At 45.6% G+C, this 26,491-nt stretch overlaps 1 protein-coding gene across 1 annotated transcript in view; it reads right to left on the bottom strand.

Annotated features, from left to right (window-relative positions):
- The window catches only part of CHD5 (chromodomain helicase DNA binding protein 5), a 1,012,157-nt gene that overhangs the window by 452,993 nt on the left and 532,673 nt on the right, over nt 1-26,491 (bottom strand). The window contains exons 13-15 of the mRNA XM_078640953.1: nt 25,882-25,990; nt 23,682-23,873; nt 12,190-12,390 (exon numbers count right to left, since the gene is read on the bottom strand). Coding sequence (XP_078497079.1) covers nt 12,190-12,390; nt 23,682-23,873; nt 25,882-25,990 — 502 coding nt within the window. The remainder of the gene's footprint in view (nt 1-12,189; nt 12,391-23,681; nt 23,874-25,881; nt 25,991-26,491) is intronic.

Raw genomic sequence — 26,491 nt, 5'->3', positions numbered from 1 at the left:
AAAATCTCTTTAAATCAATATAAAAACATGCCTTTTGCTAAACTTGCTTAAAAATAGCTTGGGGTAGAAATAGGCAAGGAAGTCGAATCAATTCACACACAGACAGAATGAAGTGTGGATATAAATAAAACAAAGATAGACTTCTTCACGATCAAGATGTAAGATAGGACTGCTACCTTGGCCGTTATAAGGCAAAGATGTAAGACAGAGCTGCTGCCTTGGCCTTTCTATTCAACAGATGCTAGTATCTGAAAAGAGCACAGCTTCTATTGATGTGACTCCATCGTCCTGTGTGCTGTCAGGAAAGTAGATGTTTACACAACTATTGGCTTTGAGCAATCTCGAGTTTGCCGAGGCCATTTGTATCTATTTTGTCTTGAGTTTTTTGGTGAGGTGAGCTGGCTCTGATGGATGGTGTAGACCTGGAACCTGGAGTGGTCCATTTAGTGTCTGATTGCCTATTTGTGCACTCCTTGAATGTACCTAATGTGTAGGCTAACTTGGTGTGAGTTGTGCTGGAAACACAGTGCACCTGGTGCTTGTATTTATGTCTCGCTGTGGCAGGTAAAGTGCTAGAAATTTGAACAGCTTGTATTTGTATTCTTCCAGGTCAACAGTTGCCCACTGTCCTCTAAATCAGATTAGGCTGGAAGGTGTAAAACATGGCGCACTGTCGGGGAGTTGAGTAGCAGTACACGCGCTGCAGCCTTCTTCTATGTTTATTGTGCTAGAGAGAACGAGAGCGTACTATCCCAGTACTAGGAGAGGAAATTGCGTGATAATCCATCGCACACCCTTAGTCTTGTACAGTGATTAATGGTGTTCAAAAGTGATACCTTCTCATCTGGATAGTTTTAACGCTGTTTGTTTGTTTGCATTTGGTTTTGTTGAGTGTATTTAATGTCGGGTTATTTAGATTGAGGTGATTTACTGTGCTCTTTCGTATCTGCTGCAGTAGTGGGACTTGAGACACAAGTCAGGACTATGTTGTAGTGTCCCAGTGTAGGCCTGAGTAAGTGAGACACGGGGACACATGCAGTTGTGGTGGTGGCTAGTTACTTACTGACCACGCCCAGGGCTCTGGGCTATTTATTCAGCTAGGAGCGTAACAGCGCTCACGTTAGGGGCAAACCAAAGACCCTGCACGTCCCAGGGGGGAATGCACAGGAACAAGTGGGAGGGGGCGTGTGCTGCAGTGGTACGCCCCGCTGCAGCAACACTACATTCCTCCTTTACCTAGGGGAGAAACAGGACCATACAAAACAGTTAGGAGCCACAGTCTATAGTTCACATACTCTCTGGTCGGCGACCATGATAAGGCATGAGAGAGCTAATGTCCATGTGACAGTTCACCAATTGTCTCTGAGATAGTCTCTGGTCAACCTGCAAACATGGGATAACATTTTTTTTTAAACTTCAAAAACAGAACATTCTTACTTCAGTTCTCGGCGGGGTCAGCCATCTCGACTTCTTCAACGCCAGCATTGTGCTACAAAGTCACGATACCTCTGAGACGGCTTCGGGCATGGACGTAGGCTGTACCTTGTCTGACTTCGACTCTCGCCAGTGGCTGCAGGTGACCCATCCGAGTCTCTAGTCTCTTGAACAGTGGGGTCTTCTGCGGGCCTCTGAGCGACGGGCATGCCAGGGTTATTGTTCTCATCTTGGCTTGCTGCGGCACTGACACCCGCCGAACTTGGGAGCTGATGAGGAGTGGTCGGGTGCCACTCATCTTGGTCATAGTCTCTGTTCTCTTCAGGCACCTGCTTGAAAAACGATACATTCCTGGTGACAGACTCGCCAGCTCTGGTGGCTGTGATCATGGTTCCGTTTACCTCTGTCACTGTCCACGGATCCAGCTCAAAAGGCATTCGGAATTTCCCTCCGGGGTGGCGGTCCTTTACCAGAACCCTGCTCCCGACTTGAAACGGCCTATCCATTGCTCGTCTTCGTCGGGACGCTTCCTGATTTGTTTTGGTGCGCTGTTCCATGGACCGGCTTTGTGGGGGTGTGGCCTGTTCCCATGCCGGGTGGTGCGGGATGGTATCTGCCACGACTCTATTGAAGGAAAGCCGGCTTGGGGAGACTCCTGTAGTACAGTGGGGGGTCAAACGGTATTCTCTGAGGAACTGGTAGATTGCTAGCTCCAGACATTGGCCGTCAACCACCGCAATTTGTATAGTTTTGTTCAAAGTCCTCATTAGGCGCTCGACCTCTCCATTGGCCTGGGGCCACCGGGGGGTGATCCGTCTGTGCTTGATACCATGGCTTTGGAGGTATTCCGTGAATTCACTGCCGTTAAAGGGGGGTCCGTTGTCGGTGCGGACCTCGCTCACGAGCCCATGGGTGGCCAGTATCTTCTCAAATTTAGGTATGACTTCCCACGTAGCCGTCGACGACACAATCTCCACTTCTGGGTAGCGGGAGAAGTCATCCACCACTACCAGCATGTACTTGCCTCCCGGGAGGCTGCCGAAATCCGCGCTCACTCGCACCCACGGGGATGTGGGGCCATCTTCGGTCACGATGGGCGCCGGAGGGTTTGGGAGACTCGTCGCTAGACACACTGGGCACCGGTGGATCACTTCTTCGACTGCTTTATCTAATCCCGGAAACCACACTTTGCTCCGGAGCCTGTTCTTGGACTTGACAATTCCTTGGTGTGATCCGTGTGCTAGGACCGCTGCTTGCTGGGTCAAACTGCAGGGAAGTACTAGGCGAGGGCCTCGCAGGAGACACCCTTCTGCAGATACGGACAGTTCGTGTCGGACTTGAAATAACGCCTTCAGGATGGCTTGGGCCTCAGGCGTGCGGAACGAAGATGGGCTCTGGAGTGCTTTCCAGTCACCGCTCTCAATGGCTTGGATCGCGATCTGGAGGCAATCGTCTTCCTTGGTGGCACGTGACACCTCGTCCAGGGACATGGGGCGAGGTCTTGACCTCTCGATGATCAGTCGGACATACTCCTCGGTGTCAGCTGCTTCGGCTGCTTCGGCATCCGAGACGGGTCTGGCGTGCCTCGACAGATAGTCCGCCGGGTTGCGCGAGCCAGGCTGGTACTCCACTGTGAACTGAAACTCCTGCAGCTGCAGCACCCACTTCTCGATCCGTGGGGGAGGGCGAGAGGAGGAGCCTTGGAATAGTGGTATCAAGGGCTTGTGATCAGTGACCACTGAGAACGGGTGTCCGTAGAGGTAGATATGAAAGTGGCGGCACCCCCACAGAATTGCAATGGCCTCCCGTTCGATCTGGGAGTAGCGTTGTTCAGTGGGTGTGAGGGTGCGGCTGGCGTATGCAACGGGGGCCCACTCTCCGCCTTGCTGACGCTGTGATAGGACGGCACCCAGGCCAGTGGGGCTGGCATCTACAAGCAGCTGTGATTCGTTTTGAGGGTTGAAATACACTAGCGTGGTGTCGGCCGAGAGAGCCGCTTTCGTTTTCTCAAATGACTCCTGTTGTTCCGGACCCCAGATCCATGCGGCATTTGATTTTGTGAGATTCCTTAGTGGTCCCGTGAGATCGGACAGGTCTTGGATGAAACGCCCGCAGTAGGTCACCATGCCCAAGAAACTGCGGACTGCGGTCACTGAGGTGGGGGCGGGTGCTTCGTGGATGTCTCGGACCTTTTCCGGGTCGGGGCCTACCCCTTGGTCGGAGAACTTGTACCCGAAAAAGCTTATGTCTCTTCGCAGGAACTCGCACTTGTCTTTGTGAAGAGTCAACCCTCTCTCCTTGAGGCGATCGAACACTGCGTGGACGCGCCGGATGTGTTCTTCCAGCGTCGGGGCATGCACCAGGATGTCGTCACTCACGTTGAGTACCCCGACGAGACCTTGAAGGACATTGTGTATAATGTTCTGAAACACTTCGGCGGCGCTTGAGATGCCGAAGTTGAGCCTCGTGTACCTCCACAGGCCAGCATGTGTCGAGAATGTGGTGATGGGGCGTGAGTCTGGGTGGAGCGGAATCTGGTGGTACCCGGATCTTAGGTCCATTTTGGAGAACCACTTGGACCCTGCGAGTTCTCCGATGATGTCGTCAATGGTGGGCGTTAGGTGGCGTTCCCTCTTAATGGCCAGGTTGGGGATACGCATGTCCACACATATCCGTACCGCGTCGGGCCGCTTAGGTTCTTTCGCCACTACGATGGGGGATACCCACGGGGTGGGCCCGGTCACACGTTCGATGATTCCTGCTTGTTCCAGCATTCTCAACTCGGCTTCTACCTTGGGCCGGAGGTGGAACGCTATCCTCCGGTGTCGCAGAGCTACCGGGGCTACCGACTGGTCAATGTGGAGCTGGACAGGGGGTCCACGGAGGCATCCGATGCCCTCGAACAGTGAGGAGTGTTCAGTGACTAGATTGTCCAGGCTTTGGGCTTGTACGGTCAGGGCGAAATGAATAAGTCCAAGTTCACGGGCCGTTTTGCAACCGAGGAGGAACCCTGACCCCTCTTGGGACACATAGACTTTTGTTTGCAGCTGTCGGGCGTCATGTGAAATGGTGGTTCGGAATACTCCGCACAGGCGTAGGGGCCGCCGAGTTCCGTAGGCAAACACTTGCACTCTGGTGGGGTGGAGTGTGGGAGCGTCCGTTAGGTCCTGGTATGCACTGGCAGCCATGAGGTTTATCGTCGCCCCGGTGTCGATGAGAGCTCGGATGGCCTGGTCGTGGACTTGGACAGTGCACATCGGCTCGGACGAGGAAGCAGCCGTCAGGGAGTTGAGCATGCGCACCACGTGGACAGACGCGGCGTCCTCGTCGTCGTCGTCCATGTCACTGCCGGGTGACGTATCCGGGAGTGGCGCCACCTGCCGCACTCTCCTGGGTGGGCCGCTGGGCTTCTTCCGTTGGGACGACAGACAGACACTGGCAAAGTGGTTGGCTTTGCCGCATGCACTGCAGATTTTCCCTTGAGCTGGGCAGGCTCCTTTGTGCGGAGTGGTACCCCCACACCACATGCATGTTCGATCCCGGGTAGACTGGGAGTGCTGGGGCTGGGGGGTCCTCTGCGGCCTGGACCGGCTATCTGGACGTTGTGTCCGGACAGCGCACACTGGCTCTTGCTTGATCTTGACGGCTGGGCCCGGCTCCATGTGGGCTGCCCGGGCTTTGGAGAGCTCCTTGGACCGCCCTAAGGCGAGTATTTCCCGCATGGGCATGGCGTCTGTTTCGAGGACTCTCTCTCTCAGTTTCAGAGATGCGCACCCCTGAATGAACTGTGCGCGAATTTCGTCTTCTGCGTCTGGGAGTGTACACGTGCTCGCCAATTTCTTAAGGCGCGCGTAGAACACATCAACTGACTCCTCAGGGAGTTGGCGCGCCTGTCGGAGTAGGAAACGTTCGTAGTCCGCGCTGGTGAAGGGTTCGAAATACTTGGTGATAGCATCTCGCAGGGTGGCGTATGTGAGGGGCGGATCGCCTTCAGTGACCTCCTTGGAGATATCGTGGATTTCCTCCCCACCCAGGTGGAGGAGCATCGCCCTGCGTCTTTCCGCAGCGACCTCCGCCGCGATAAAGTAGGTCTCCAGACGTTCTATCCACTTCTTCCATCGAGAAGCCTGGGAGGGCGGCGTGCCGGTGACAGAAAAGGGCTCCAGGGGGGGCACAGTGGCCATGCTGGCAGCTGGAGGGAGGAAAGGGATACACCCCTATCACTCTGCAGGCAGAAACAGGTCCCTCGGGGTCGCCCAGGCCCAACAGGAAGAAAGAGGCACTTCCGGCAAACACACAGGCCTCACTCCGCCAGATGCGTGAGGAACGGCACCCTCCCGTTCCCGCCGATACGCGAGAAGCGTGAGGGATGGCAGCCGTCGCAACTGCGCATGCGCGGGAGCTCCGGGGGGACGGGCAGGCCGGCGGCAGGCAGGGAGCGGGCCGCGGGCCTCCGGGCGGTGAGACAGAGCTGGAGGCAGGGCACAGGGGCAGCCGTGAGGCGCGGCAGGCAGCAGCCCGTACCTGGAGGAGGCCACGTGGGCAGGACGGACAGCGGCACAGGCAGCCGGAAGGCCAGACGTCGCGCCGGAGGCGGGCAGAGCACTCGGGACCTCCGCTGGGGCACAGGCGGGCCAGGTGAGAGCAGGAGATGCGGGCCAAGCTGACGGGTGGCCTCGGCAGACGGGGAGGCGCGCCGCTGACAAGATGTGCGCTGCGGGGCAGCGGGCCAGGCGTGGGTGACCGGGGTCACGGGCTCGATGATGCACGCGATGAGCAGGGGGCAGACACCCTCGTCGCCAATGTAGTGTCCCAGTGTAGGCCTGAGTAAGTGAGACACGGGGACACATGCAGTTGTGGTGGTGGCTAGTTACTTACTGACCACGCCCAGGGCTCTGGGCTATTTATTCAGCTAGGAGCGTAACAGCGCTCACGTTAGGGGCAAACCAAAGACCCTGCACGTCCCAGGGGGGAATGCACAGGAACAAGTGGGAGGGGGCGTGTGCTGCAGTGGTACGCCCCGCTGCAGCAACACTACATATGTTTCATCTTTAAGAATGGGTTCTAGATGTGGGCTCTGTTGAATACACTTGAATCTGTCTTGCCCTTGGCAGGGTGGTTCCAATGTGTGAGCGCGTACTATTGGTCGGCAGACCCTGAGCTGTCTCGGCATTGCATTCGCTTTTCTGATGGGAAGTGAAATTAAGCTGTTTACCCTGTTTGGCTGCCTTATGTTTTGGGCTTAGGTCCTCAGGTGGCTCCTTTTTTTCTCATAATGTTATGGAAGGTGAGGTGTTGCTGTTCTGGAGTGATACATGCACGCATGTGAGGCCCATTCATTGTCCGAGAGTGTGGTGCCAGGTTGTCTGCTGTGTTCATTTGCGCTGCTTTTAGGGCTGCTGAAGAGCACCATCAGTAAGGGGCGTGGCTGGATGAGAGTATGGTGTTCTTGAGAGACACTGGTGTTATGCGGAGATTCTGGACTATGTATCATGTCTTCGTTATACGTTGTAGATGTTGAGGCATTCTGTTTGGGTGTACTGGTGTTTGTAGAGCAGCGCTAAGGCATGTGGTGCTTTCCTGGTTGCATAGGTGTGTGGTGTTGGTGCGTCCAATGCGCTTTGTTGTATTACATGTGTTGGACCAATACTGATGCTGCAACTGTGAGAGGGGCAGGCCTCCATAACCCTGAACCACTGACGTAGTGGACACTAGCACTGGTATAGGGACATTTACATAGACGGATGGACTTTGACTTTGAGACACAAAAATGGGACAATAATGCTATAAGTTATACAAGTCAGACTGGGTGCCTGGCATTTCGACAATGCCGAGCCTGTTTGCCAAAGGCGACATCACCAATATTACAACAAGTAGGACACTAACCTAACTAAAACATCCACTTGTAGTTCTGTAAACAAGTAATGAAGATACAAAGCAATGCCCACAATAGTAGTGACTGTACTGGACCAGGCCAACACACCCACTAATACTTGAATGAAAGATAGACTGTAAAATTCCCTTTACATACTACCAAAAGAAACAAGAAAACAGTCTGGTTTAAAACACTACAAACTCAACAACGAAAGGCATCCACTTAAAAGAGGTTGATATGCACATCTCCCCTTGCAAAAATTGATACCCATAAAAACACAACCCAGATCTACTACTGAAACAAAGATACACACTCGTACTGGGAACACCAAGCATAGACAAAAACTAATGAAGTGCTTCAAACTGCTAGGCAGTGTCTTCTTCACAAGAAGCTTGAAAATAGATGAGACACACTTAACACCTTAAACACAGATACAAAGCAAAATGAATAGAACCACGCCCTTGCAGGCTATCCCACTGTGGAAACTCCATAACACAAGCAAATAAAGCTCAAATATAGGGTCAAAAATTGGACACAGGACTAGAGATTAAACAGTGAAACCCAGAAAGACTTAGAATGCACAGAATGGCCGAATCTGTCAACTATGTCACAGGGGCCCATATAAGATATACTTCATCATGCATTGCCCCAAATATGAGACTCCATTCTCCATTACAAATTCAGTGTGTGCTGGGGCCTGCGAGTGATGATAAATCACCTACAGAACAACTAACGTTTCAGAGCTTAAGGACGAATTTAAGATCCATGTTCCTCATGGACAAACACCCCAAACTAGCAGAAAACATTAGTAATATGCTTCACAGTTTTTTTACTACATTTCTGCAATCTCTGTAAAGCTTAGGCAACTTGAAACACATCCTGTTAGGCCAGTATCAAATCGAACTGAATTAAAATACATTGAAAAGGTGAGAGAGCACGAGAGGGGCAGAGAGAGCGAGGATGAGAGAGACAGAGAGAATGAGAATGAGATAAGAAAGTACATGTCTAACATTTTTCTTAATAGAACAGAATCAAATGGTGAGTGTTAGGCCTGGCATCTTTTGGCATGGTTTAAACTGTATTTTTGCCTCTGACCTCCTGTTTTTGACTGTGTGCTACATTTAGTTTTTGCTGGTGTTAGGACTCCGTGCACTTTTCAACTGCTGACCACTGCTAACGCGCAAGTGCTTCCGCTCTAAAATGTACTGGTATTTGGTTTCTCCATGATTGGAATATTTGGTTTACTAGTAAGTCCCAAGTACAATGCACCATGTGTACCCAGGGCATGTAAATCAAATGCTACTAGTGGGGTGGCATGGTGTGCAAAAGAATGATGGATTTATCCCAGATTTCTTGACTGGGGGTGAATGTTTTGATTTGTTCTGCATTCCGTCCATCAATTCTGTGTCTTTTGCTTGCTTGCCCTAAGTGCGCCAGGTATGCCCAGACGTGGATCCTGGGCTCACTGTGCCAGTGGAATCAAGCTATCCTGGCTGAAGAGGGGTGAAACCCCGAAACCGGTCCTAGGATGCTTGTTTGCGGTTCAGGGAGGACCTGGCTTGGCAGTCTGGGCTGAACTGCTCCCATGAGGCACAGGGTCAAGACTGATTTGCATATGGCCAGGTCTAAACTGGGGTGGCATGGTGAGCAAAAGAATGATAGATTTTAACCCATATCTCTTGACTGGGGGTGAATGTTTTGATTTGTTCTGCATTCCGTCTATCAATTGTGTGTCTTGCTTTCTCCCCCTAAGTGCGCCAGGTATGCTCAGACGAGGGTCCTGGGCTCACTGTGCCACTGGAATCAAGCTATCCTGGCTAAAGAGGGGTGAAACCGGTCCTAGGATGCTTGTTTCCAGTTCAGGGAGGACCTGGCTTGGCAGTTCGGGCTGGACTGTTCCCATGAGGCACAGGGTCAAGACTGATTTGCATATGGCCAGGTCCAAACTGGGGTGGCATGGTGAGCAAAAGAATGATGGATTTAACCCAGATCTCTTGACTGGGGGTGAATGTTTTGATTTGGTCTACATTCTGTCCATCAATTGTGTGTCTTTTACTAGTGGGCATGCAGCACTGATTGTGCCACCCACACGAGTAGCCCTACAAACATGTCTCAGACCTGCCACTGCAGTGTCTGTGTGTTCAGTTTTAAACTGCAATGTCAACCTGGCAACTGCACCTACTTGTCAGGCCCAAACTTTCCATTTTACTACATGTAAGGCACCCCTAAGGTAGAACCAAGGTAGCCCATGGGCAGGGTGCAGTGTATTTAAAAGGCATGACATGTACTGTTGGATTTTTTGGATTTTTTTGGATTTTTTGCAGGAAGAGGTGTGGCGCCGCAGCCAGGGCGACTGACGCTGGAATCTGGGGACCACGGTTCGATACCCGGCTACGGCGGCAGGTCAGCCCAGCACCATGTGACTCTGGGCAATAGCTCGCTTAATCTTCCCGACGGCCCCCCAGCGCCTAGAGACCCTTACGGGTGATTGTGCGCTTTACAAATGTGGACTTTTTAATGTGGACTTTTATTTTACATGTCCTGCTATTGAAATACTGTCAATTTTGTTTTTTGCTGGAGCAAGGTCTATCCCTCCCATAGGTTAGCATTGGAGCTGCCTTGTAACATCTTTCAAGTGTATCTGCCAATTTGGACCTGATAGAAAATTGGAGTTTAGTCTCTCTGGATTAAAAATTTAAAGTTGCCATTTTCTAAATTTAACTATTCTGTGCTTCTGCCTCGCTCTGAATACACATGTGTATCAGGACGACAGTTGGGCTGTTTGTGAATTCACTCTAGACAGTCACACAAATGGAGCTGAGGTGTGACCTGCATATCCAGATGGCCCATCTCCAGGCTGATGGGCCTTCCTGAGCTAGAGTGGTGGGTGGAGTTGACACTGACACCTTAATAAGGCCGTGCCTGTCCTCACACAAAGCTGTCAACTCCCTCCAGTGTGTCTGGAGGCAGGGCTGGGAAAGCAAGGGTCTTGTAGACTATGAAGACTTCCCTTTGAAGTTTGCCTACTTCAAAGACTGAAATTGATGTAAGTACTGGACCTCTGACACATATACTTAAAACACTTCTGGGTTGAGGACATTCTGATAGGAAGAAGAGCTGGATTGCGGTCAGTAGAGACTGTCACTTTGCTCTTTGTTTTGCTTTGCTGTACTGGCCTGCTGCTTCTGTCCTTGGAGTGAAAGGACTGGAATTAGCTTTTTACATCCTGCTTCCAAGGCTCTCCATGGGCTTGATTTAAGCTTGCCTCCTGTTAAGAAGTCTCAGGACCATCAACGACTTTACCTACAATCACCTGGGCTCTGCTGCTGTGAGTTCTGCTCTGCCAAGTGGTGCCAAATCTAGTTCCTGGGCCCTGGAATGAGTTCTGGTGATACAGAGAAGGAAATCCATGCATCGACTCGAAGCGTCATTTGGAATCTGCGCAGCACTGCCAAAACACGACACATTGCTGCTGCCTGCACCGGAGCGTAGTTCCAGCTGGATGCAACGAGCACAGGTTAGAACGCAGGCTCCAGCTTTTTGTTGGAGAATCTCTAAAAAACTGCTGCTGCGGGAGTCTCGAGCACCGCATCCCCGCAGTCCGTGATGCATTGCCCCGATTCCGACGCAGTGCTTGCTTCAACACTGTGGAATTGATGCAGCGCAACTTGACTTTCGACGCATCATCAATGCATCGCCCTTTGGTGACATTTTCTTCATCAACACAGCACCACAGAAAGGAACTGACTCTTCATGCCCGCAAACAACGTATCACCTCTCCTGTAGCATTAAGGAACCGACGTATCTGCTCCCCCGCCTAGCAGTAAGGAACCGAAGCATCACCTCCGCTGTAGCAGTAAGAAACAGATGCATCATCTGCTATTTTGCACCTCACCTCCCCTGCGCCTCCCATCGTTTTTATTTTTGATTCATCTAAAGTACTTTGTCCTGATCAAGTGCAACCATTGATGTTTAAGAACTGAACTTTTTTCTTCTTTCGAAATTCATATCTTGACTTGTATATGTTGAATTTTTGTTGTTTGGTCTTGTTTTATTCAGATAAATATTGGCTACTTTTCTAAACTGTTGTGGACTCCTTTTGTAGTGTTTTCACTGTGTTGCTGTGTGTGTGTGTGTGTGTGTGTGTGTGTGTGTGTACAGATACTTTACACATTGCCTCTGAGATAAGCCTGATTGCTCTGTGCCATGCTAGCAAAGGGGTGAGCAGGGGTTATCTCAGGTATGTAACTCACTTACTCTGACTAGAGTGAGGGTCCCTACCGAGACAGGGTGCACACCACTGCCAACTAGAGACCCCATTTCTAACAATGAGAAAACAGAGAGACACTTCTGTTCAACAGTGTTAAGTTTATAAGTAAATTTAGGTCCACCTTAAAGGTGTGGTGCAGCGGCCAGGGCAGCTGACTTTGGAGCCCAGGGTTTACGGTTCGATTCCCAGTTCCGGCGGCAGCTCAGCCCAGCACCATGGGACTCTGGACAATAGCTCACTTAATTTCCACGACAGTCCCCAGCGCCTTGAGACCCGTAAGGGTGAGTAGTTCCCGCTTTCCAAATATGGATTTACATTTACATTAAGAAAATGTATTAGAGCTGAACTGGTCATTGATGTTATTTTATTTGAATCTCAGCATTTCGCATCCTTGGATCAATTTATTGAATGAAAAATTACTCATTGTCCAACACAAACCAATTTTTCATTTTTTTTGTGTTTGAGTTGTTACCATCGTGTTAACTATACATACAATCTTATATGTGCAGGCTTGCTTGAGTATTTAGTGGACTTCTTGCAGTATAGCAGTACACTAGTCACAAATACTTCTACAAGGAGCACAAATTGTAACTCAGTGGGATATTCTTACTTTCATCCGGAAGACCTTCTTTCCACTCTTGATGGCATTATCCTCAAATGAAAACTCATTTTCCCGGATCACTGCACGGCTCTCCTTATCTCCAGTGTAGGTGACAACGTAGAACTCCGGGGCCCACATCTCAAACTCACGCTCCCAGTTTATGATGGTAGAGAGAGGAGCGCTGACCAAATATGGACCCTTCGAGTGACCCTATTTAGGAAGATTAGAATTGAAAAGTCTGATTCCAATGGCATAAACTCTCTGTACAAATCATCTACCAATGTAAGATGGGTGTGAATTATGGTAAGAATAGGAACACATATGTAGTAGTTCTTTGTTGAAAACCACAAGCTCAAGGTATTTAAGATTCTTCTGGTTCATTTTATAAAGGAAAGATATTCTCCTTAGCACTTAAACTCTCCCCAAACCATGTTAGAGAGGACACTTTTAAGTGGATCAAAAAATCCCAGGCAACCTAAATCCACATAACTTTGGCCATTTGATTTTATAATATCTAATCTTAACATGTTGATACAATTAACCTGCCTTCATTGAAAGTTCGATTACAAAAGAATGCCACACATTTTCTATAAACACCACTGTGCCTAAGCTTTATTTTCTTTTTTTTTTTTTTTATTGAGCATTCTTTAGATATACAACAATGATAAGGAGGGAAAAAAGTATATATATAAACGCCGCAAGGCTGAACATAATACGTTAAATACAAAAACAATTGTTAATGAACATTGCAATTTTGGATGTAGTAGATATGTGACAGATACAATAATACATTAATGAAAAAAATTGGCTATAAGTAAAAAGGTAAACCTAAAAACAAAATAGCAATACACATCTGGTATAACCTCATTTTCCAACTCTACGCCTCTGAATAGAGGTGATAGATATTTCTAGCTAGTTTAAATAGCTTTATAGTCAGACCCTTTGTTGTTCATACCAGTTAGCTACGGAGGCCCAGATCAAATCCCCTTTAGCTCTAGATTTTTTCCCTCTGGTTTTGTATATCGCCATTTCTTGTTTGTATATAGCCAGGAGTCTATTAATCCATCCCTGGAATGTGGGGGCCTCTGTATCCTTCCAGCGGGCTGCTAAAATAATTCTATATATAGCGGTAGATAAAAAGATCGTATAGATTTCTGAGTTGTTGAATTCCAGGGAGCTATCAAAGCCTAATATAAACAAGGTTGATGAGGTTTGGATCTCCCGACCAAAAATCTCAGTCCAGTATTTACCTATACTTTCTTTTAGTTGTTTGAGTTTCGGACAGTCGTAAAACATGTGTATTAAATTTGCGGGGCCAAGTGCACATCTAGGGCATTTATCGTGACTAGCCTTACCCCTTGAAAATAGTTTAAATGGTGTGTAATATAAATTGCATACCGTTTTATAGATTTGGGCTTTTAGATTACTTGCAAGTATGACCTTAGAGGATAGTTGTAGCACCATATCTATGTCAACGTTAGGATTGTTTAATTTGTTAGCCCAACTATCTTCTATTCTATCGAGATCGTCCGGATGGTTATTTATAAGGATCCCATATATATCGCTAATTCTAACAGAAAATTTTTGCATCAGGTTTAGTAGCGATGGCGACTGTAGCTCGGTATTTGTAATGTATTGTTTTAGTGATGTGTAAATTTGAATAAATTTAAGGTAATCTGCGGGATGAATCTGATATTTAAGGCGTAATTCGTCAAATGTTGTTCTACCATCTGAATTTAGGAAATCGCCAATAGTGACAATACCTAAATTTTCCCATCGCTTAGTGATGTTATCATTGAGATACTGAGGAACTATAAAGCTATGCCATAAGGGTGTATAATTGGTATGTTTGGGTATTGAAAGTATTTTTGTAGCTCTGGTCCAGATTTTATATGCGTCTGTGACTATCTTAAATTTAATCTTTTTATAATATGATGGCTCAATTTGCCTTAACAATAATCCTCGTGCTGTATTTCCTAGTGTGAGTTCGTAGATAGAAGGGATATTATACAAAGATCTGTTATGGTCTGATTTTTTAGATGTGATTAAAAAGGCCATCTGTTGTAAGATGGCAGCCCACATGTAATAGGTTAGATATGGCACTGCTAATCCGCCACGGGCTGTTGGCAACACCAATTTGGTTATTGCCCTTCTTGTCTTCCCATAGTTCCAAATAAATGATGTTATTGCTTGATCTATCTTCTTCATATAGGTATTGTCGATTAGAAAAGGGATTGCTCGAAATAGATATAGTAGTTTTGGAAAAATTGTCATTTTGATATAGTTGGTTCTACCAATTATGGATAGATGGAGGTTGTTTACTCTACGGAGATCTTTTTTAATTTTAGTAACTAAGGGGTCATAGTTTAGTGTAATGATGTCATTAGTATTAGGTGAGATGGTAACCCCTAAGTACTTCGCATTTGCTACTCTATATTGGCCTGTGTATGGGGTGTTATCGGTACAGACTACCATCGTTTTGTCTTGATTTAATGAGTAGCCTGAATACAGACCGAATATTCGAGTGACTACTTCTATTTCATCTATGGCCTCGGTGGGGTTGGTGGTTAGAATCGCTATGTCATCGGCATAGGCGAGTATTTTGGTATTATATATACTTGTTTTTACTGGAATTATTGCTGGTGATGTTAGTAGTTTAATAATTAATGGGTTGATGTATAGTGAAAATAAGAGTGGAGAACACGGACACCCTTGTCTTGTCCCTCTCTGGATATTTATACTTTCGGACTCACAGCCTCCGGTCAGGATTTTAGCTTTAGGTTCTGCATATAGGGCTTTTACTGATTTTATAAACCCCGGGCCTATGTTGTTAAGGGCTAAGAGCTCCCATAAATACTGCCAGGAGACCCGGTCAAAAGCCTTTTCGGCGTCTAATAAGACCAGGGACATTTGACCTTTCTCTATCTTCATTATATCAAACAGTGTTAATACTCGGCGTATGTGATCGGTGGTGCCTTTGCCGGGTATAAACCCGTGTTGCCAAGGAGACACTAGTTGTTCTATGTGCTTGCCAAGTCGGTTGGCTAAAATCTTCGCGTAGGTTTTAGAATCTGAATTGATCAGAGAGATTGGTCTATATGACGTTGTTAATTCAGGGGGTTTGTCCTTTTTCCTGAAAACTGATATGTTTGTTTGTTTCCATGACTCTGGGGATTTTCCATGCCATTGGATACCTAAGAATAAGTCATGAAGGAATGGAATTATTATATTACCTAGTATCTTATATAGGTCTAGGGGTATCCTATCGGGCCCAGCAGCCTTCCCTGCGGCTAGTTCTGCTATTGCCAACTCCACCTCTGTTCTAGTGATCTCTTTCTCTAATTCATTCCTTACGTTATCGTCAGCGGGTTGTAACATATTAGTTTCGCTATTCCAGTTAGCTAAAAACTCCTTAATCTCATTGGCCGTGTGCTCATCTTCATTCTGGTATAACTTTTGATAATATTCCTTGAAGCAGTTAGCGATTTCTTTCTGGGTGGTATATTTATGTCCACAATATTCAATACTTTGTATTGTGTTATAGGATTGAGTCTGTCGTGTTTTTAAAGCTAGGTGTTTCCCGACATTTTCGCCTACCTCGTATGACTTATTTCGATAAGCTTGGACAGTTTCGGCGGCTTTAACAGCTAACTCATTATTTAATTCTGCCTTAAGCACTAGGATTTTTCTTAGGGTATCCTCAGCCTGTTCGCCATGTTGTGTTTGAATGGCATGTTTATATTCTAGTTGTGTCAAATCGTTTATCAGTTGATTATGGATTTTCATTCGTTCTTTCTTGCGAGTGGCAACAAATGTGGTAGTTTCCCCCCTTAATGCAGCCTTATAGCTGTCCCAAACGATGAATCGTGAGGCACTATATCGGTTTGCGTCAAAAAATTCTTTCGTCCATTGGGTTATATGAGTTATGTACTCTTGGTTGGCTAGTAATTTCCTATCGAATGACCACTGTGTGTGGGCTCGATTATACCCAGATATTTCCACTGTAATGAAAATAGAATTATGGTCAGAAATTGTTTTTGGATCTTTAAAGATCAGGGCATTCAGAGCAATATCAGGTGTTGCAAAGAAATAGTCTATGCGAACATACTTTCGATGTGGATAAGAGAAGAAGGTGCACCCTGGGTCTTTACCCTTTTTTAACAACCATAAGTCCTGAAGATTATGGGTCTGAATTAGATTTAATACTGCTCTGAACACCCTGGGCTTCCGTCCGGAGTATGTATAATGGTTCTGAAGGGCCTGGGTCTGGTTAAACGTTAAATTAAAATCGCCACACACGATCAAGGTACTTGGCCATGACGCCAGTTCTGATTCCAGTTCAATAAATAATGTGGGGTCGTCAAGATTAGGGCCATAAACAGAGCATATTGTAATACCCACATCTAGTTGGACAATGGCCCATCGTCCATGGTCGTCAGCTTTTTTGCGTAGCGGGCTACCAAATCTTGTTCTTGCAAGCAGAGTAACTCCCCTAGTTCTTGAAGTTTGAGTTGTTGTAATTAATATATGGTAACCAGGTATTTTTAATTGGTTCATCTCCCCTATTGGAATATGGGTTTCTTGTATGCACATGATATCACAAGAGCTATAAGCCATTATTTGAAAAAATTGGGCCCTCTTTCCTCTGTCGTTTAAACCTGCCACATTCCAACATCCTATGTTTAATCTACCCATTTAATTGTATTATTTTTAGATCGAGGTTCATCAGCCAACGTTCCGTCATAAGAATCAGTTTGCTCGTTTTATATTTTTTTGTTGTTCCCCCCCCCCCTACCCCAAGTGCGCCCGGTGCACCCAGATTCCCACCCTCCGCCCTCCCTTCTCCACTCCACCCTCCCCACCCCTTGCCTTCCCGAACATGGCATTGAGACTCCATCAGAGTCTACAGTGATGGATTAGCCTGCTCTGTTCAGGACTAGCGTAGCATGCAGTGTACAGGAAATGACAATTACCTAAAACGGGAAGAAAGTTATAAATAAAAAAAAAAAAAACACACTTTGCAAAACATAATGAAGTAGAAAAGATAACGGTCAAGGAATAGAAGAAGAGAGAAGTGTAGGAGGGTGAAAAGGTCAATAATTGAAAATTGTGGATGACATCTGTTCGATTTCTTATTTCTTGTTTTCTTACTTTCAGTTACACAGTTTGTATTCTGATGTATCAGGCTATTTGTGAAGCCGGTAGCCAGTAGCCTAATTCTGTTTCTATCTCGTGCCTACATCAGAAACCTCCCCACCCTACTCACAGGTGCGTCCAGTTGTTCTCTCATAGACTATCTAAGTATTCCTTAGCCTTAACTTCAGATGTAAAAAATGTAGTCTGTCCCATGTATATTACTTTTAGTTTTGCAGGATTGTTCAAGTATACTACAGCTTTCTTCTCTTGGAAAGGTTTGATGAGTTGCCTAAGTCGCCACCTCCTTTCGACAGTCCAATGGCAGAAATCGGGACGCACGAAGTACGATATTAAATCCTTTTTACGATGTTTATCAGGAGTAACTTTCTCCGCAATGGCCTGACGAAGCAGGAAGTTTCCAAAGTAGACTAGGACTGCGCGAGGGTATTTACCTGTAGGTGCCGTGGATTTTAGAGTTAAAGGTACCCTGTGAGCTCTCTGTACCTCATACCCCCAATCCCAGGTGTTTAGTTCAGGAAGGGTATCACGGAATAGTTGTATTATAAAGGTACGGCAGTCCTCACCTTCCATTTTTTCTGGGATTCCCAGCACTCGAAGATTGTTCCTGCGCAATCTATTTTTGTAATCTTCAAGATCCATCTGATGTCATGAACCTGTGCTTCGGTGGCTTCAAGTCGTTCGTTTGTAGCTGTGGCTTCTGTCTCATTAACCACAATGCGATCCTCAATGTCGTTTAGCCTCTCTGTAAATGCGCCCATGGTTTTAGAAAGTTTGCGAACCACTCCTTGGACCTTTTGTAGGCCTGCTCGGGCTTTGCGACTGTCTTTAGAAGTTTCCTCTCGGTGTGATGCTATGGCCTGCAGGACTGTCTCCATTACTTGTGTTAATGTAGTTCCTGAAGCCTCGAGAGTTTCCTTGTTTAGATTTTGTTCCGAGGACGATCTTTGAGATCTTGGATCAAGAGTATGGCTCTGATTTAATGCTAGGACTGTTGGAGTGTAGTCCCATGATAGATCATTTGCGCCGTGATGCCCAGTTTTTTTCTTTTTTAATATAGTTCTTTTTTTGTCGCGTTGTTCCTTTGGTAAATTGGGCTCAGCATCCGAGCTTGAGTTAGAACCTGAGTCATTCTCTGGATCTTGCACATCCTCTAGTTCATCCGTATCGCCTGACCAGCTGATATCCTCGGATAAAGAGTAAAAATCAGTTATGTCCTTATCGGTCTCAAGTGCCTCGATGGCATCAGCCGGGTGTACGTCTATTATGGAGCTAGATTGTGGTGCTGCTATATCAGGGTTGAGTGCCTCTGAAGTTTGTGAGTTCTCGTTCCATACCCCTCTCTCGGGGGGGTTGCTGATCCCAGCTTGTGACGTGATTTAAGTCGGTGAGTGAGTTTAGTTGAGCATCGACTATTAAACTCTCGGGTAAGAGATCTGCTTGCATCCCCGTGGCACTTTGAGGGTTTACGGTAGGGCCCTGGTTAGCCCGCTCTCCCCCATTGTTCGAACTGCTCTCGGGGTGTAGAGTGGGGAGAATTATAGCCTCCCGCTGATCACCATGTATATTAATAGTCTTCGGTGCAGGTTCGATAGTGACATTACGGATGTTATTACTGTCCCCCTCTTGGTTAGCTAGAATACTTTTATCCACTGAGTCTTTGTTATGTGCGCCCTCGTTATCTGCGCCCAGCTGATCGTTAGTACCGAAATTAGTAGGCGCGGAGATAGAAGGGATAGAAGGGGTAAGATGGCTTACCTGCCCGCTAATACTACCGGATCCTTCTGCAGTCTCTGTCTCTTGACTTTGCACCGATAGCATTGCTGAAGCATTCTGTGCCCCCATCCGACCTGATACAGCATTCCCCTCAGCCTGTCCTGAAACCGCGGGGCATGTTGACATACCGCCCCCCTCCATGGGGGCAGTCACTTGTTGCTTTTCAGTGATCTGTTGTGCCTCTTTTGCCACAGTTCTTTGATTAGCGGCGCGAAACAATGTAGCCACTGTTGAAGTACTTATTGTAGCATTCTTTGCTGGTAGGGACGCTAGTGGTGTTTTAGTTGAAAAGCCCCCCCTCCGGGCTGGCGTTTTTTCCACCGTCTTCTCCGCCACCACTGCTGTGTCAGCTGTCTCAGCGCGCATTCCTGGTCCTTGCAGTCCCCCACCTGTAGCACCACGCTGCTGCTTACTTGTCTCTTGGTCTCGCATCAGCGCCTGGCGTGCAGCCCTTGTCTTAGCCGCCACCGCGGCCGCATTTTTCGGGGCCATTGATGCTGACAGGGTCAGTGAGCTGCTGCCGGTCACAGGGTTCAGGCGTTCCGTATCGGTCACGGAGTTCGCGAAGCTGAGAGTATCCGCAGAGTCTGACCGGAAGAGCCAGCACAAAGAGCGCAGTGCACACACAGATTGGTGATTGCCGATCAGCAGGCGGAGGACAGCAAATCCAATTACGGAGGAGATCAGTGAAAGCGGCGTCCTTGTGGAAAGTGGAGCCGTGACGGGTACAGTGTCAAACTCATTTGGCTGCATAAGTCGCATATCAGTATCCATATCTCTCGGGGCTATTGGCACACTCATCAATGTGTTTTTTAGTTCATTTCCCTCTTAATCAGGTATAAATCTCTGGTTTAGTTTACAGCATGTTCGGCTGTCCTGTTCAGAGCAGCAACCGGCGTCTAGCCTGACGCCGCCATCTTGCCAATTTCCCTAAGCTTTATTTTCTGCTGCAGAGGGATATAATGTTTGTTGAAAGCCCTAAACCCAAGCCATAGGCCTAAGGAAAGCCCTGCACCTAAGCATTATATCCGATTGCCTTGGGCAATCACTGTTGTTAAAGGCCACAAACCTGAGTTACAGGCCTGTGTCACAGGTGAGGGGCTATAATTAGAGTGAAAGTCTTTAAAAGTGATAGTGTCCAAGCAGAAGGGCTAAAGAGCTATTAGAACATTCCAATCACTGGGGGTGGAATATTCTAAGCTAAGAAATGAGAAACAGAAAAAAGCATTTGAAAGTTGAAACAGAAAGTCTGTACCAGCCATTTTTGGCCCTGAACAACTCCATTGTCTCCAGCGAAGCTCACAGCACTCTCATGTTTAAATAATTAATATTGCTTTTTGCAGAACAGTAAATACCTTATGTTGCTACTACTCAATACAACAGTCTCTAACAAATCAAACTTACAAATCGGGAAGGCGAGTTTGAACCAATGGGGCTTATTAGATAATGCCTTATGGCAAAGATAAAACTCCAAAAGCCATGAATGAGAGCTTCTATCAATCAACCAATGGTTGATTAATGAAACCAACATTAACCAATACTTAAGGGGGAGCTCAGTGTCTATGTCTGCATATAATGCATGAGTTCAATGAGATGCTTGATGTAAACACGATGGCAATACACAATGGTATGAGCCGCTATCAATGTTAGAAATGTACGCTACAAATGCTGAGTTAGATAGCATAACATTTTAAAGTGAATTTTACACTCCCCACCCCCCAGAAATTCAGCATTAACATAAAAATGATTGGGAATAGGTACTTGATTTATACTCACGGCATTAGCATGGTAATGGTGTTTCTCTTTTTTTTGTGGTCCTCATTCACCATCACAAGAAAGAAAGTGTGGTTAACCTGCGCCCAACTATCTCCAGTACATTCCTTATGATACTTCGTATCTTACTCCATAACTTCCACGTTTACCAGGTCCATGTGTGGTGTGATGCTCCAGTCCATGTTTTTTCTTTGATTTTTGGGACTTGTAGCTCCATTCTATACTGGAGTAAAGAAGACTACAAGTCCCAGAATTCAAATAAATAACTTAGACTGGAGGAGCACATCACACATAGATCACAGTAACATGGCAGGGCTGTTGCTTTGATAACCAGCCTGTACTGGTAAGCGAGTGCAAAGCCGAAATTGGAATTTGGTCCAATGATTACATCATGCGAGCTCTAAGACCATGTGGTGCCATACCCGTGCCATTTATATTGAGCATGCTAATGGTGTAATGATAACAACTTCAACAGGTGCAGTCAAGGTTGTTGACTGCAGAATCAGACAATTAGAGTTATAATCAGGGACATTGGAAAAATATGATTCCACATATGCATACACGTGAATTTGCAACACCTAATCCATAATTTGCAGCTTAATTTGCAGATTTCAACAATCTGTAATGTTTAGATCAAATGCATCAAATGTCATTTAAACTGGTGTGCATGGGGTTCAATGTCTTGCCTGATACTTTGCAGAGGCACCTCAGTCACCTTTCAGCTGTTTATTCCTGCATTCACAGGTTTAAAGCGGTTACATATCCCTAGATAATGCAAACATTTACAGGTGTGCAAAGCTGAAAATACCCCTAAATGCATCTTTGAGAACATTATTTTTTAACTTTGTGAGGTTTTTAAAGTGCAGCTTAACTTTGTGAGGTTTTTAAAGTGCAGCTTGTGTGTTTAAAAAAAAGGGTCCACTTATGTTTTGGCGGTTCTTCAGTACCACAGAAACACCCTCCTGCTATCAGAAAAAGACTTGTGTGTACTTACGCTACTTGGCAGTTATCCCATGTTCTGAGCAGCAACACCACTCAGAAAGATTCTGACTCCATCCTGCTCTCCCTTTCCCACAGCAGTATCTACTTTCCTGATGTGTCTCATATCCTTTAAGTAAGATTGGATGCCTGCCCCCTGCACACCACTTCTCACCCTGACATAAAGTCTCTAAGGTCTGACTCCATCTTATGTAAGCCTCAACTCCACCTTCACTAGAGGAGGTCACCATCTTTCCTATCTTATACAATGGGAGTTGCCTTCTTCACTGATTTATGTAGAATCATTGTCATGTCTGCCATTCAATGCAGGTGTCGTCTAACCATATCTTTCTAAAAAACGGTGAAAGCTTTAAGCTATTCAATTAATGACACAGATATAGCTATCAATTAAACATGTGTCTGGGTAAAATACTGACATATAACCAAAATAATGTAGTCTGAATTGACTTCCTTTTACTTTATATGTTCTTAGGGAAACACAGAGGACGCATACCTTGATGCACATAATCTATGTCAGTCATTTTTAAACTTATGTCAGAAATTCCAGTTTCTGATAAATTTTAGTATATAAGGATGACCACTTGACCACTATGGAGATGCAACATCTCACCTGAAGATTGAAGCTGATAATTCTGAGTTCTTGAGGAAGACCGACTATCCGTTACCACAGTGTGTGTGTCTCCCCTTCGCGGGGAACACTGTCTTCGTGCCTTCGCTGATAAAGAAAGCGTTTGCTGTCAACAAGTTATGCAATGCGTCTCTTCTCCCCAAGAAACTCTAGACTACAAGTTGCTTTGCCTTAAATGCTCTCATAGTATAGTGCATAGAAGTAGACATTAGGGTGTTAAGTCCTAGCTGATGTTTTAAAATTACATTTTAACTACGCTGGAAATGTTAATTTTATTCTCGTTATTTATAATGGGTCTTCTTGCTGCCTTTATTCTGCATAGTTGTTTAAGATGTATCGAGAAACAGACTGTTACTATAGCAATAGATCATTTTAATTCAGAAGTGTTCATTCTTCCTAGTACAGTGTGTGTGATACTGTGAACAATGAAATAATGTTTGGATGCTGTTTACATGGTGCCCCTGATCTAGGGCCGGACTGGCTACTGGGCAGTTTGGAATGCTGCTGAGCTGGGGGCTGATTTCGTTGATGGGGACCTGCGTGTACTAAACAACATTCGTTTTGCTTTTATTATTTCGAAGCACACGCAGGTCTCCATGAACGAAATCAGACTTCACTGAAGTAAAATCAGCCAGCAGCTCAGCAGCATTCCAAACTGCCCGGTAGCCAGAGTGGCCTTGCCCTGCCCTGATCCCTTTATGGGATTGTTAGTAACCCAAAATCAACACTTCTATGTCAGTTAAACATTGGCTAGTGTTATGTGGGCTACAATAAATTATGTTGCACATTCATCACTGGTGCATTGAACCAAGTTTACCCTTGTCACCCGTGGGTGGTAAAGCACACCTTGTAGAGTTATGCCAAAGTCGTAATTTATCGGACAACCCAAGCATGATCCCCATCCTGTGCACTGCACATTGTTTCAAGGAAAGCCTGACAATACTGCATGACTTGAGCTTGGATCATATCCAGTTTCTCTTAACCGAAAAGAGATGTTGTATGAGCATGAGAAGTTACCTTCATATTATCAGAAATTACTAATATAATTTTAGTGCCACAAGGTGGTCTGCTATTTAGGGCAGAACAGTAATTGCTGAAATGAATTTGTTTGTAAGGAACCACCGAAAACAAATGAGTTTAGGCACTCCATTTTGGACTGATGAAGACTCACCTCCTTGTACAGTGAGTAGAGAAACACAATGGTTTGGACAGTCTTCCCAAGCCCCATCTCGTCGGCCAGAATGGTGTCAGTTCCTTGGGCCCAGGAGAACCGCAACCAGTTCAATCCTTCCAGCTGGTAGGGATGTAGTGTGCCTCCTGTTGCATCGATATACCACGGTTGTTTATCAAACTTAACTGTAGGCTGCAGAACAAAGTACAGTACGTTAAAAAGAGAATTTATGCCAGCAGATTATTAGTTAACAATCTATGAAAACATGATTTCATAGTGGCCGAAACTTCTAATTTGGTCTCTGATCTGTTAAAAATCACTCAATTGTCAGGGCACCTAGAAGTTGGATAACACTCACATTTCTGTAAATTGTATAGCTCAGAAGAACTATCTAACCTCTATTCATTGAACAGACGTTTACAACCAATATCTCATAAATGCTGTGCCCAAAGAGCTTATTGTCATGCCCAAGTATCTTCATGTTACACAGGGTATTATGTAGCATGACTCTGCAGACATGTGAAGGATTAAGGCGGCGTTTTCTGATTGCAAGATCCTACTCAGCATACATATTTGATTCTGGACATCATCATGCAAGATGTATGAGTAGCCTAACAACACCAGGCAACAGCACATGTGATCACCCCACACAGTAATTTATATTTTCCAAAGTACATCTTTGTAGTGACCTGGGTCAGTGGCACTAGGACCCTGCACTCACTCGACCAAGGGGAGGGGACGGAGACCGGACCCCACTTTGGTCAGGGCATTACTGGACACGAGGGCAGAGGCCACGACGTGCATGTGGGCACAGAGATATGCAACGAATAAAGAAAGAGATAATAAGCACCTACCAGTCTCCGAGTGAGTTACTCCAAGAACACGACAATCTTGACCTCGAAAAATTGTCATTTAGTTCAAATAATTGTTATTTCAATTTTATAACTTAACCATGTATATAAGGCTAGGTTTGAACATATATTTACTGGAATAAAATTGTTGCTCATTTTTAATTAATTTATATACAAATTCTCAGGCAGAAGAAAGGAATGTTTAAAACATTATGACTGTAGGAAATTGTTGGAAATTCTCCTAAAATAAGAGAGGCTATAAGTAAAATGTAAAATGAACGTAAATGGGTTAGCAAATTTAACATTTCATGTGGTTAGTATGTGGAAGCTATTGGCAGAGGAAATGTAGAAAAGAATCGAAGAGATTCATCTTATGCTTCTTATGTTTCTACCAGGCTTCCAAAACTCAGTACATCAAGCTATTCACAGGCCAAAGTGGCTCAAAGGCACCATGAAATCTCTATCTTCTCCCTTAAGCATTGGCTCAAGGCACATCCTCCTAAAGGGTGCAATAGGATGCAGGAAGGTACTGGAAATGCTGCATATATTAAACAATTGATAGCTAATACCTCAAAAAAGCTGATGTTCAAAATAGGCGAAATCAGGAAAGAAGATGAAAAAGAAAAGCAAATGTAATAAAACTGCACCAAGTGGAATAGAATTCCCTGTTTTTTACCAAACAGTCAGAAAATATAAAACAGGAAAATCTTAGGAAATTAATATTTTCCTTTTCGAATGTAGTTCAAAATTAGTCCTGGGTGCCTTAGTGTTTGAGGGTTCTCAGCCTGGCGGGCAGGGTTGGACTAGCCTATAGGGCAAGCAGGCAGCGCCCGATGGGCTCGCCTGATAGATCAGTGTGTCAGACGAATTTGTAACAGTTTTGTGGATCGATTTTATGGCCAGCTGAGACTGTTCTTACTGTTGATTTTCTCAATATTTTCACAAACATAGCTCCAACAAACACAAATGCATGCAACCTCCCATACCTTGAAAAATATTCATGCAACGTATCTTTACATGTTCAAAACTGCCCTGATTTTTAAATTTAAGCCACTTTTTTAGCTGTCTAGTGGAGGTTAGTTTTATTTTGGTGCCAGGTGCTCCAGCCTATTTTTTGTCGCAGTCCAGCGGCGTTGGCTGAATGATTAGCCAGCTGGTGGGGCCAGGGCGCTTGTAAATGTTACTGAGTAATGCCTACTAGATTTGTGCAAGATGTTATTTTCTGTAATGGAGCCCTCAGAGAGACTGACTGAGTTGGGTTCACTACAGTCAACAGCAGAGGATGGAACTGTTAATACGGCTCTTTGAAATGTAAAGATACAGCATTTCTGTCATTCTACAGCACTTACATCAATGATGGGGGTTGTTGGCGGTCTTTCCACTTTTTCATCTTTTAATTTCTTCCCCTTCTTGATTATTCTCTTAGGTAGGCGTGCATCTTCTCCCAGGATCATCTCCCTATAAATAGGAATTCAGTTTATCAAAAGAAAAATTGGCAAACAAAAATTAACCACCTGTTGCTTATATATACATCTTTATTTTTTGAGTTTGGTCACCTAATTAGGCACCTCTTCTAAGATACTGAATGGTAGTTACCTTTATCGATTTTTAAAGTTTTCCTTAAAGTCACTGATTAACAAAGTTTTTTTCCAGAGTTACAACCAAACTTGTTTCTAGTAAAAGTCATAATTCAGCCATACATTTTTGACACCATGGTATCAACAACTTACCTTCATTATAAACTAAAGTCAAGTTAGTGGTACTGCCACAAAGCGTGCACAGGCCAATAGGGACTACTTACGCAGCTCACTACAATTCTCATGGTACTTCCCTCCTAGAGCTTGCTGCTTTTTCACATTTGGAGTTAGACTTCTATAAGCACCCTATTTATCGCCTTGATAAAGACGAAACATGTGCTGGCTTGTTCTTGTCATTATTCAGTTGTGAGTTGAATCAAAC

Source organism: Lissotriton helveticus, chromosome 5_1, assembly GCF_964261635.1.
Source record: "Lissotriton helveticus chromosome 5_1, aLisHel1.1, whole genome shotgun sequence".
Lineage (NCBI taxonomy): Eukaryota > Metazoa > Chordata > Amphibia > Caudata > Salamandridae > Lissotriton > Lissotriton helveticus.
The sequence above is the reverse complement of the archived record's forward strand: the minus strand, read 5'-3'. Positions and strand labels throughout refer to the sequence as shown.